General features: G+C 40.4%; 1 protein-coding gene and 1 long non-coding RNA gene across 2 annotated transcripts; one reads left to right on the top strand and one right to left on the bottom strand.

The window, feature by feature from the left end:
• Positions 1–4,291: 4,291 nt before the first annotated feature.
• Positions 4,292–10,887, bottom strand: LOC117357991 (homeobox protein Hox-A1-like). Its single transcript, XM_033939310.1, has 2 exons — positions 10,182–10,887; positions 4,292–6,869 (listed from the first exon to the last, which is right to left on the bottom strand). Exons 1-2 carry the CDS (start codon positions 10,708–10,710, stop codon positions 6,523–6,525), a joined length of 876 nt encoding a protein of 291 aa, XP_033795201.1. The 5' UTR covers positions 10,711–10,887; the 3' UTR covers positions 4,292–6,522.
• Positions 10,888–10,908: 21 nt separating this feature from the next.
• On the top strand, positions 10,909–11,920 carry LOC117357992. The gene is made up of 2 exons (XR_004538927.1): positions 10,909–11,063; positions 11,396–11,920. It is a non-coding gene; the product is annotated as an uncharacterized LOC117357992 (long non-coding RNA).
• Positions 11,921–12,156: the final 236 nt, after the last annotated feature.

Below are 12,156 nucleotides of genomic sequence, written 5' to 3'. Positions count from 1 at the left end.
TGTGTCTAATTGCCATTAGTTGGTCGTGAGCATTTACACCAACCTTTTGCCAGGTATAAATATTCATACCCACAGTCCCGATTCTATAAAAGATGCCTAAAGTTAGTTGCCTAGATTGACGTGCCTTGCCAATCTAGGCGCCCAACTTAATTATCTAATAAGCTTAATTGACCCTGATAATGAGTGATTAGCACCTCATACTTGGCAAAATCTTAAAATGAATTGGGTGGTAGGTGCCTATGACTTTCAGGTAGGCGCCTAGTCCAAGGCCCCTACCTGAAAGTTGGAGTGGTTAGGGTGGATCATAGGCAGAATGTGGCCGCATCAGGTGTGTTTTGCGTGTAGGCGCCTAACGTGGACCTAGGCACCAGTATTTACACCAAGAAGACCCTGGCATGAATAGGGGGTGCCTAAGTCCACGTTAGGTGCCACTAGATGCAACAGACGGACAATAAGTGCTGCATTCCTCAGCACCAATGTTTTAGATGTCGTTTATGCGAGTCGAATCAGGGCTGAAATGCACGCTAAACTAGTATTCTGTAAGGGTCGTTCCACAAGGAGCAGCGTTTATAGAACACTAGCTTCATGCCGATCATCTTGCTGCCTAACTTTGCGTGACCTATACGGAATTCCCTCTAAGTTAGGGTTACCAGATGCCCGGGAAAACTCAGACATGTCCTCTTTATAGAGGACTGTCTGGGCTCCCGGACGGGCTTTTCAAAACCCGGCATCTGTCCGGGTTTTGGAAAGCACCGATGAACTCTGGCCGCATATGGGAGGGCCTCTGAGCATGCGCGGATGATGTCACCTACATCCACGCACGCTCCGGGGCCCTCCAGAAGCGACCGGAGCTCATCGCAGAAGAAAGGAGGCTTGCTGGGGGCAGAACTGGGCAGGGCTGGAGATGGAACGGGGCGATATGCCCGGGGTTTTCCTTTGTAAAACACTCTAAGTGCATTTGTGACTAATGGACGTTTTAACATTCAACCTGAAAAAGAAATGCTGGTTACAGCCCCTAATAGAAGCCACATTAAATTTGCTCTTACCGTATATTAATTTCTTTTGTTAAGATGTTGCTACTGCAAAATTTAATACATTTTAGTAAAAGGACCCCTAAACTTATGGCTTTTACATTCTGTATCTAGGTTTATCTAGATGTGCCATGCAAGTTTCTTTTGAGAACACTAAAAAGACTTAGCCCTGTAGATCTTTTCAAGCATACCACAAGTTAAATGTCGTTATGTAGGAAAGATATTAATAAACTAGATGAAAGCAATATTGAAGAAATTACAAAAAAAAAAAGAATCTAATTTATAATCTGGCTGCCTCCCAGAAACTCCTGTTCATGGCCTATTTTCTTGGGGACAGAGAGACCTCAACCTTCAACCCAACATTAAAGGAGAGGCGTGTGAGAGCAGATAACATCTTTAAAGGGCACTAGGCATCTTTGAAGACCTGCAAACAGACTTGAAAGATATCTGTAAACTGAGCTGACAAGGAACATACTTCTGTCTGAAGAAAAGGAGCTTTTATTAATTGCTTGGCAAACATATACACACAAAAATTAGGCACACAGAAAGAGGGCACTTAACATGACCTATGCATCAGTGTTCCTGGGGATGTAATTTATAAAAGATGTGAGTGCATGTACTTTTACACCTTTTCTGAGCAAGAGTTAACGGTGTGTGGGCATTCTGGGAGCTGGTTTTGGAACCCCAGCCCATATTATCTTTATAAAGTAGGATTAAAGTTATCCCGTTCATATTTTCATTTATATTTTCCAAGAAACATTGAAGACTGGCGCTGTATGTTTTAGGGATGAGGCTTTCACACTAGAGGAAGGATCATAGGCTGAGATTGGTTGATTTAACTGAGACTGGTAATGTATAATTGAATTAGGCATTTATGGGGCATTTTCTACTTGCCATGGTTTGTAAAGGTCATTTGTCCTGAAGGCATCAGATCAGACCATCCTCGTTCTTTAAAACTAGAATAATTAAGATGGGCTTTTTTTTCTAGGCCTTCTCTGCTACTGGAGTTGGCCTGTTAGCAGATCTTTAGCTCCAAGTAATAATTTGTCAACCTGCCAGTGAATTCATGTTTTATGCTAATGAAGTCAGACTTTATTGACTCAGGGTGAGCCACTGACCGGGTCAGACCTTGCCTGAGGCAAGCCAGAGGTCAGAAGGTCAGGGGTGAAATAAAGAGTATTTCGCTATGGATTTTTATGAGGGCAGTAGGAATTGTATGTTCCATATAGGAAGGAGTAAAAATAATTGCTGGTTTCTAACACCAACTCATTTGACTAAAGAATGTTTTGCAGGATCATGTAATGTATTCTGAGGTGGTTTATATATTGCAGAGGTTACACCATTTTGCATCCTCTGGCTGACTCTTGACTGAAAGAATCTTTTCTGGCAACCAATCCCCAAAATGCAGGTGCTGCCATAAAAAGAAAAGTGAAGCCCTCCCTCTTATTGTTCAGTAGCAGAGGCACAAAGCAGTACCAAAGGATGAGCTTCTCCATTAATCTGGATTGGTAACGTCAGGAATGCAGATCGGATGTAACAGAGCGTGTCTTGCTGTGCTATAATCCAGGAGGTGAATTATGTTTCTGGACTGGATCTTAACTGCGAAGCAGATTTTTAAAAGTACTTAAAATAACCTTAAATGAAATGATTATGGACCGTTCAGGATAAAGTTGTATGCATTTCTGCATGTCCAGCTCAAGGAAGAATAGCTCTGGCCAAGCATTACACACTGGAACCTCAGCCCAAGCTGTGTGTGTTGGGGTGGGGGATGGGGGGGGTTGTACTCTTATAGGAAGCAACAAAGGTTTTCAAGGGACACAAAATCACAACACATACATGCACATTTCATTAGGTGTCGGTATCAACTGTAAAACCAACCTAGATAAAAGCCAAAACACGTGTGTATACATATATGTCTATTTATTGATTGAGGTCACATTTTTAAGGAGCAACCCGTATAATCCATGTTGATAGTCCTGAAAAACAGAGGTAGAGATAATTAATACCATTTCTAGTATCGCATTCTCGTTATATAGTGCAGCTTTGAATGCGTCTTCTCGAAGCCTTGCAGTCACAGATGAAGGCAACTGAGACTCGGGTACATTATATCATACCCTTTGTGGCTGGCCCTATGAAAGGTATCACTGTCTTTCCGAGATCCCAACTCTTCGATTCTTTTCTGGTTTGCTTGCAGCCACGCCCGTTTAGATGCTCTCTAGATGGGTTTTTGTCAATTATAGGTGACTTTGCAGACGCTAACAATATTTTAATTTTTTAAAAATTAACACTTTCTGTGTTATTCCGTACTTTTGTTCTCGCCTTTTTTAAACTTCTGAAAACAATGGTCCATCTCCTAATGCTGCATAGAAATGTAAATTAAGGCCTTAATTTTCAAAATCGGTTCAAAATTTTAGCCTGAATATTGTTTTGGCTACTAGATTATATTATAGGTTGGTACGATTTTAGGTGGCCTTTTCTTTCCCTGACCTGTGCTCTTTCTTTCCCAAAGCCCCCGAAATGATTTTTTTTAAAATGCCATGTTAAAAGAGAAGCAAGGGTGTGACATATGGAGCAAAAATTCCCTGTACACTCACAGCAACAAAGTTCAGCACAGAGCCCCTTTTACTAAGGTGCGCTAGCGTTTTTAGCGCAAGCAGAAAATTACCGCACACTATGCTTCTAGAACTAACGCCAGCTCAATGCTGGTGTTAAGGTCTAGTGCGCACTGCAATATAGTGCGCGCTATTCCACGCGTTAAAGCCCTAACACAGCTTAGTAAAAGGAGCCCACAGTGATCAGCTACAACCGAGGACTCAATATGCGAAAATGAAGAAAGAGAAAAAAAAAAGTGGAAACAAAACTCTCTCTCTCCCCCTCCCCCTCCAGCAGCAGAACCAACAATGTGCGGCTAAAAACTCCAGCAGTGACTGTCTTGTCTATTCACACGCCGCCCAGATTTAGTAAAAGTAAAGAAATTGGGATGGGGAGCCCAAATGCTGCTAGCGATGCTCAAAAGGGTGTAGGAAGACACGTATAGCCTGTTGAACATCTCTAAGCTGGGATACAGAGAAGTGTCCAACGTAAAGGGAAAAATAAAACCTTTGCTTAAGAGTGTTTTCATGGCAAACTTTTAGAACATAAGAACATAAGCAGTGCCTCCGCTGGGTCAGACCATAGGTCCATCCTGCCCAGCAGTCCGCTCCCGCGGCGGCCCAAACAGGTCACGACCTGTCTGAATCACCAGAAGGGGCCCCCTTGGTTTCTCATTGAAGTCCTATCTTCCCATCGAAGTCCTAACCCTCCGGTCTTGCACATGCACGACCTGGTTGGCTTTCTATACTTATTACCTGGTTAGCTTTCTAAACTTGTGTTACATCCCAGAGGTTTTTAGCTTACTGCTCTGTTTCTTTCTTGTTTTAGTTATCTTTGGAATTTCTTCTTTTAGGCCTTCTCTCACTCTTTCCCTCCCAAACATAAACTGTCTATTTATGGCTAAGTGATTTAGAAGTCTCACTGGCTTTGGATAGCAAATTATTCCCCCTAGAAATCTCAGCCAAATGATAAAGCACTACGGAGATCTTAGCAGGGAAGCCTGGGCTTTTGCTTCCCGTTCAGACGTAGCTGGTATTTTTTCATTGGGATTCCCACACTACACATTTTGACAAAAGCACATGTGCTAGCTTGCTATCTAGAGGTTTTATTGCGATCTCCTTAAACTTTTGCCACGCTCTTTCTGGCCTATAAATTATTTGCTATACAACTCTTTCATCCTTTCTATGTGAAAAGTAAACGATCTTGTGCCTTCTTGGTTGGAGGAAGGGATTCTGTGTTGAAGACAGCTTGCTCTTCCCGTGTGCTGTCAGCTGGCTGCTTTTTTTTTTTATGGCAGCTGTGAAGCTCTTTTTTCTAGTCTGTGGTTAAGCTTTCAAAGCAAAGTTATAAACAAGCCATTATACATTTTAGATTTCAGTAACAAGAAAACCTTAGAAAAACCCACATACAAATCTATTTCAGTCTATAAGTTTAAACATAATTTTAAATATAAGGGTTAAAACTGTCCTGCCTCTTTAAGCCTGTCTGAACCCACTAGCCAAAAAAGTACCAACTAGCTAGTTCACTCAATTTTCAGTACAACATTCACTAGGGGCTCCTTTTACAAAGATGCACTAGCGTTTTTAGCGCACACAACAGATTAATGTACGCTATAGTGTGTGCTAGCCGAAAAAATACCGCCTGCTTAAAAGGAGGCGGTAGCGGCTAGCACGCACTATTCCACATGTTAAGGCCCTAACGCACCTTTGTAAAAGGAGCCCTAAAGGAACAGTCATTATTTTTACACAATAAATAATAACAATAAGCTTATAATAGTACATCTGAAGTTTTGTTTTGTTCTGGTCTGGGCCATTGGCATCACTTCAGATACAAGTGCAATAACAAGCAAAACTGGTTTAATTCAAGTTCCATAAATCGAGCCTTCTGGAGCACTGGTTTACTTCCAAAATTATTTTGATAGCGAATGCTTCATTAATCAGTCTGTTCTGCGGAAGCACTGACTTTGCACGAAAGACTATGGTTATGGATGTGTGCCTAGTAGAGGGCTATCAAATATCTGGAACTCTGCTAAGAAGGTAGACTTTGTGGAAAGGCTAGGTGAATTCAATGCCGAGTCTGATTCCTGATTTTGCATCTTTGGCAGTGATCAGCTTAATTCTTTGAGGAAGCTGTAACGCTATAACGTTTGTCCAAAGATAATCCTAGAAAGCACAATTTTTTTACTTTTCTGTCCTTCCGTTCCTTATGCGGCTCATTTAGATCATCATGGAATGATTCTCTTTGGTGCAATACAATAATTTCCCTATTATATATATCTGATATTTGCTGTTCAGGAACTGGATAGGCAAAAAAAAATTGGTTTTGGATCAAACTGATGTTCATTCGGGTCTCCTGAGAAATATATTTTCTTTTCTCAGCTTTTTGAAAGCATTGCATGTTTATCACAAATGTGGTATACTTTGGTTTATTTGGTTCTGAATGCATAAGGTGCACTGAGTGAAAGTAGTTACATATTTTAGGGCCATACTCGGCAACGGTTCAACACATAATTTTTAGCTGAACCCCCTTTTAATGCTAGTGCAATACTTGTCTGCAATACATCTAGTACTACCATTAGCTGCAGCCCCTGTTCCTCTCACCTCCCCCTACCAGATTTCTTGGTGACGTAACAATTCACGTTCACTGCGATGACTGTGACGTCACAGAAACCAGGCTGTGACTTCAGTAAAGGGCATCAACAATAGGGCTAAGGGGAAACAGGAAGGAATATCAGGCAGGAAAAAAGAAGCTAAAATGGTCAGACACACCAGAGTGTGTTTTGATGGTTAGTGGGGGAGAAAACTGATATTTCAGATTCTTGATTTGTGCTATCAACGTACTTTGTATACTTTCAAAAGCAGAAAGAGTCAGCTCTCCAGCAGAAACAATGCTGCGGTACTTAAGTCACCGGTGGGGTGAAGACCTCCCTGTTCCTGCAGGGAGAAGTGGAAGGAGATGCGGTGTTAGGCCTTTCTGGGGATGACTCCTGTCCACTGGAAGCAGTTGGCCCTCCAGGGAACCCTTCCCTCTCTCTTTTCTTCTGTTTCATTCTCCGGTTCTGGAACCAGATTTTAACCTGAGCCTCATTGAGCTGCAAAGCAGAAGCGATCTCCACCCTCCTGGCCCGAGTCAGATACTTATTAAAGTGAAATTCTTTCTCCAGTTCAGTCAACTGTTTTGTGGTGAAATTGGTTCTTGGGGTGACTCCACTAGGCTCCCTGGAAAACCCCCAGTCTCCAGATTTTGCTAGAAGAAAGAGGGGGGAAAAAAATAAAGAACTTAGAAACTGAAAGAATGAGATTTCTTTTATGAAAAATAAAACTTTAATTGGCCTGTCCCAAATGTGAACATAGATAGAAATATACTAAGCAATCCATTCAATATGTTAATTTAAAAACAGTGCCCACTGCACACTACAAGATAAATAATTAAAATAATTCTGGAGTGAATAGGAATAATTATTTTTCAGTGGCCAAAAATAGCATAGATACATATTCTAATCACAGAAAACATGCATTCTTTCCTGAAACATAAACGAAAGTTTTCCTAAGACACTGCATAGCAAATTTTAGTAAATAAATGTATTCCACAAGGAATTTGACACCAGAGGTCTGTACTCGGCATTCCATTCTGCCTTTGCCATGCAGAATGATTGTTAAATAAAAACTGTGACATTTGAATCACGAAGTGTTTATTTAAATTGAACTAGACAAGGCAAAATGGGCCCCAAAGATATATTGAGGGGTGGTTCTGTCTTAGCAGGAAAAACCTGTCCTACTCCTTGTTGAGCAAGCAATAGTTAGAATACACACAGCTGAGCAGTAAAATGACCTTACGGAGGCGCAAAGCGACAATTTATGTTTTGGTTTCAACATAAATATCGATTTTGTTTTTTTTACACTCTTGCACAAATCTTAAAAAAAAAAAAAAAAGAAGAAGAAGAAACAACCACCTAGGAAATCGAATTACGTGAACTTCAGAAGTGGTGGATATGACTGAAACCAGTAAGCCTTTTTTTTTTTTTTTTTTTGGTTTAACAAAATGTAAACACTTTACTAGGATGTTTTAAAAAAAAAAAAAAAAGAAGGGCTGTTCCTTGTCCATCATACTGCAGAGGAGACAGGTACACAATTCAGTACTGGCAAACCTGAACTCAGCTTTATTAGCTTTGCTAGGGCCCTGAGCCGTCCACTTGCTGTCTGTTGATTGGTGAAGTTTCATTTACTCATAGGGCCCCTTTTACTAAGGTGCGCTAGTGGTTTTAGTGCACGCTACAATGCCACGTGCGCTAGACGCTAACGCCTCCATAGAGCTTGGGTTATTATTTTTCGTGTAGCGTGGGGTTTGCGTGTGCTAAAAACGCTAGCGCACCTTAGTAAAAGGAGCGCATAGTTTATCAAGCTAATTAAAAGTGCACGTGTTAAAAGTAACAAACACGCCACCCTTTGTGTGATTATTTTGGTTTTCTCAATTCCTGTAAAACCAGCTACGTTTTGGCGCTTGCTTTATATATAAACTGTACATTTCCATGCAAACAGAACTGGCTTTGTGCTTCTTTAGTCTCACTCTTTCCAGTTTGGTCCATATAGATTATGCTAACTAGGAGGAGGAAACACGGGCATAAAACTGATTTTACATGCAAATAAGTCCGGGAACATTTATTTTTCCTACTCTGTATATTTAAATTCAGTACCTTGCCCAACACCACACCAGATGCATTGACAACTTCTATAATTTGGTATAAAAGAGGAAAGGTGACACTTTATGTGGGGAAGACCCCTCCTTTGATCTTTCCACTTCCATACGCAAAACAAGCCGAGGGCATCAGACAAAGGGGCGTTACTGAGATGTATTTTGCATTTCAATTCAGAACTGTTCAGTCCTTGAAGAGTCAAAACTGTTTTAATATAAATGTCTTCAGGACTAGAGGTAGCCTTTAGAAGGAGCTGTGTTTTTTTAAATTATATTCAGATGAAATAAAACAATCACCATCATTATGTTTTTCCAGCACCCCTCTCTCCCTTCCCCACCTATCTTTGGAAAGAAGGAGTCGGATTTTCATATCCTTTCTATACTTTAAAAAACATCTTTCTTGTCATCCAACCACTCAGGTGAATAAAACAGAATTTATATATATTTACAAATGAAAGGAATGCGCTATTATTTATATTTAAAAAAGGAATATTTACAACGAAATGACATGAACAGAAAGCAAAAGCCTTGCTAACTGTCATTACTCTGTAATCATTCCGTAAGAATCCCATTGAGTAGGTTTCAGTTTAGTTCTTCAAAACCCTCTCTTTTTGCCTTCCATCCTATAACAATGCCACAGTCATTTGATATTATTTTCCAGCATTTTGCCTTATCACATCGATTACTAAAACTGATCAAAATATAACTTCCTAACAGAAGCTAAGTGTAGGGTGAATGGCAATTACTGTACTGTTTATAAACTGATGAGAACACTACACTTAATTGTAGCCAAAAGATATGTCACGTTTTGCCTATAGCTTTAAAAAAAAAAAGTGAACAATTTTACACTTGGAAATGAGCTAAGACTCTCGTCTAAAGAACCAATTGTTCCTTTTAAGCTTTTCTTTTTTCTTCTTTCTTTTAACAGTGCTAAGCAATTTGAGAAAAGTTTGCTGACGATTCTTAACTGAAGGTTTTTAGAGATTGTCAGAAGTTGCCAAGTAACGTTAATAGTTTCTCAGGAACGATTTTGTATAGTTATCGATGAGAAATAAGAGGATTGTAAAATATGTAAATATCCATGCCAATTTAAAAAAAGTTTCTAATGTTTCAAAAGAAAATAAATGCGAAAATAAGCAAAATAAAACCAGAATGAATGAAGTTGGTTATATTCAACAATGAAAAGTTAATGTCATGCTTAGATAATAGTAGATACATCATAGAGAAAATATATCTATTGAAAAACATGAATTTGTTAAAAATAATATTTTAGCTAAAGTTTAAATGAAAAGTCAACAAATGTTAGCAATATAAAACAAAACAGAAGTTAAATGGGGGAAAAAAAATCTGTCTTTATCTTGTGTTGACCAGTAAAAAGTTCGTACTTGCTGATTGATTTCGAAGCCTTCTTCCAGACAGATAAATAACATTACTCAAAGTCGTTATGAATTGTTTTCTGAAAGTTTAATCCTAGTGAAAACTTCTCAACAACTGCAACATTTAAAAAGTCACATGTCAACGTGAAAATACTAGGTACGATTTTGCTACACACCTCTTAAACGACATTGTTTTATTTGGCGAAGAAATACTTTGTTGACTGAAAATACTTTTGGTCAGAGTCAATAATGCATTATTGTTTTATTATTCTACATTTTTAGGGGGCATTGTTTTTAAAATGAAGTACACCAATCCATTAGTAAACTAGAAAAATGACCTCATAGTCTAAGAGACTTGGTGGCAAATCACGTTTCATCCTTGTACTCTCTCTATAAATATATTTTACGACCATCATATTCAGATACATTAGTGCAAGGATGAAATATGATTTGCCTAATCATCGTGTTATAGGAAACGTGTATGGCTCACCTGTTTTGGGAGGATTGCGTTTGACTTTCATCCATTCAAAAGTTTTGGGGTCACTAGAGAGCTCCCGAGAAGTTGCAGGTCCCTTTTCTAATGCTGAATTAGAACTGGAAAGGGACAGAGTCAAAGCATCCTGCCCATAGGCCTGATACTGCTCCAGCACTCGACCTCCACACTGGTGCCCAGAAAGACCTGCTGGATACCCGGAGGTGGGGAGGAAACTGGCCCCAGTAAAGTCGATGTCATGGGAGCTGCTGGAAGGATAAGGGTGGAGGTAGCTTGAAGTTGAGAAAGCAGCTCTGACAGGTTGCGTGGAGTTGTAAGGAGTACCCAGCCCCCCAGCAGCAGGGTACATAGACTGGAGGTGGGGGGGATGATGCCCTGCTATGTCGAGTTGCCTTCCAGCAACAAATCGTCCTTCCCCTCCACAGCTGACGTTGTATGGCCTCTGTTGCAAATGCTGGAGCCTGGGCTCTCCAGGATAGTGATCACTGTTCTCTCCAGCACAGATCAACTCTTCGTAAGTATTCATTTCTCTAGCATTGTCCTTCCCCAAATCAGGTCTAGCCCCTCATTCTCAGTCTGGCCTGTTAAGCATGTCTAAATTGGACACTTCCTTCAAAGAGCCAAAGGAGGCAGAGAAAAGCCCAGCTGAAATTGGATATATTGGCAGGGGATCACGTGAGCAGCTCTTGGCCAATGGCCAGGGTTCACGGGCAGAGGCTGTTTGATGAGATAATGGCAGCAATTTGTAACTTTCAGACTCTCAGCCAACACTCACAAGAGGGATGAGAGGAAATAGTTCCCGCCACAGATCTCTCCCTGGGAACTAAGAAGCGTACATATTTGTCCCTCTTTCTCTCTCTCTAAACGCTGCAGCAAAAGGTAAGTCCATGTGTGTTGCAGACTGCCAGCTCGGCCTGTGCATGTGTGTTTTCAATCACCGTGCTTGCTTTGCTAGTTTGTTAGCAGGAGAGACGTTAATGGCCGATCTCTCCATCCCCGCGTTTTTATAAAACCGGCTTGAAACTTTTCTGTCTATGAAAAGCACCTTTATAGACGAGCCCTAAAATACCTGCCTAGTTACAAAATCCTTCGTTTCCAGTGTAAGATCCATTTTCTCCTGTGGCTGCATCCTCCTAACTTGTCACAATCATGTGTTAGTGATTTTGTTTTGTTTTTATCCTACTTTTTTTTTTTTTTCTTCTTAATAACAGGAAAGAAAAAGTTTAAGCAAGTGGACTCTTGGAACGCTGTTACTTTTTAACAGGCTTCTAAACTGTGAGCTATGCCAAATGGGTCGGACAGTTGTTAATATGATGGTAATCAGCATTACGTCTGTGACATTAGACATTTGGCTGCAGCGCCAGCACCAACGTTTTGAAAGATCCCGTGAAATACCTGGAGGCTACCTCCTTCCTCCTCAGAAGCCCCTTTAAATCACCCCTCTTGGCTTTGAACGGGGTGGTTTCAGGAAACGGAATGAAATAGATCGTAATAAGTGAAAGTACAGCCCTTCCATGGCCCCGCCTTCAAGCTGATAGGTGAACCTGATTCTTTAATTCTGGCCTTTCAACTTCACTCAAAAACTGTTGATCAAAATAAGTTTTAATTAGATGCAGAAAAAAATAGTGAATTGACATGCAAAGAATTTCAAGTGCTGTATGTTCTTACTGGGTTAATGGATGTGTGGCCTTCTCCTGACTTCACGTTTTGGGATTAAATACTATGCTGAACGCTTACAGAGATGCCCATGGAACATTCTTATAAATAGGAAAATACAGTACTTCCATAGGTTAAATGTTAGCAGGGGCTGGGCTGAATAAGGCAAATTTATTTATGTTTTGATTGCAGGTGTGTAAGTGTGAAAATATTCCTGTGATTTGCCATGAGTGTGAATACTGTGTGTCTCACTGTGACCATGTGTGAATATGTTTGTTGTGATGGTGGTGTGCCTGGAGAGGGAGGGACAAGATGA

Source organism: Geotrypetes seraphini, chromosome 3, assembly GCF_902459505.1.
Source record: "Geotrypetes seraphini chromosome 3, aGeoSer1.1, whole genome shotgun sequence".
NCBI lineage: Eukaryota > Metazoa > Chordata > Amphibia > Gymnophiona > Dermophiidae > Geotrypetes > Geotrypetes seraphini.
The sequence above is the reverse complement of the archived record's forward strand: the minus strand, read 5'-3'. Positions and strand labels throughout refer to the sequence as shown.

Bases quoted from the DNA above. Each gene is read 5' to 3' on its own strand.
- LOC117357991 (XM_033939310.1), bottom strand. From the start codon at position 10,710: ATGAATACTTACGAAGAGTTGATCTGTGCTGGAGAGAACAGTGATCAC. The intron at 6,870-10,181 runs GTGAGCCATACA...TCTTTCTTCTAG, and splicing joins ACGCAATCCTCCCAAAACAG to CAAAATCTGGAGACTGGGGG.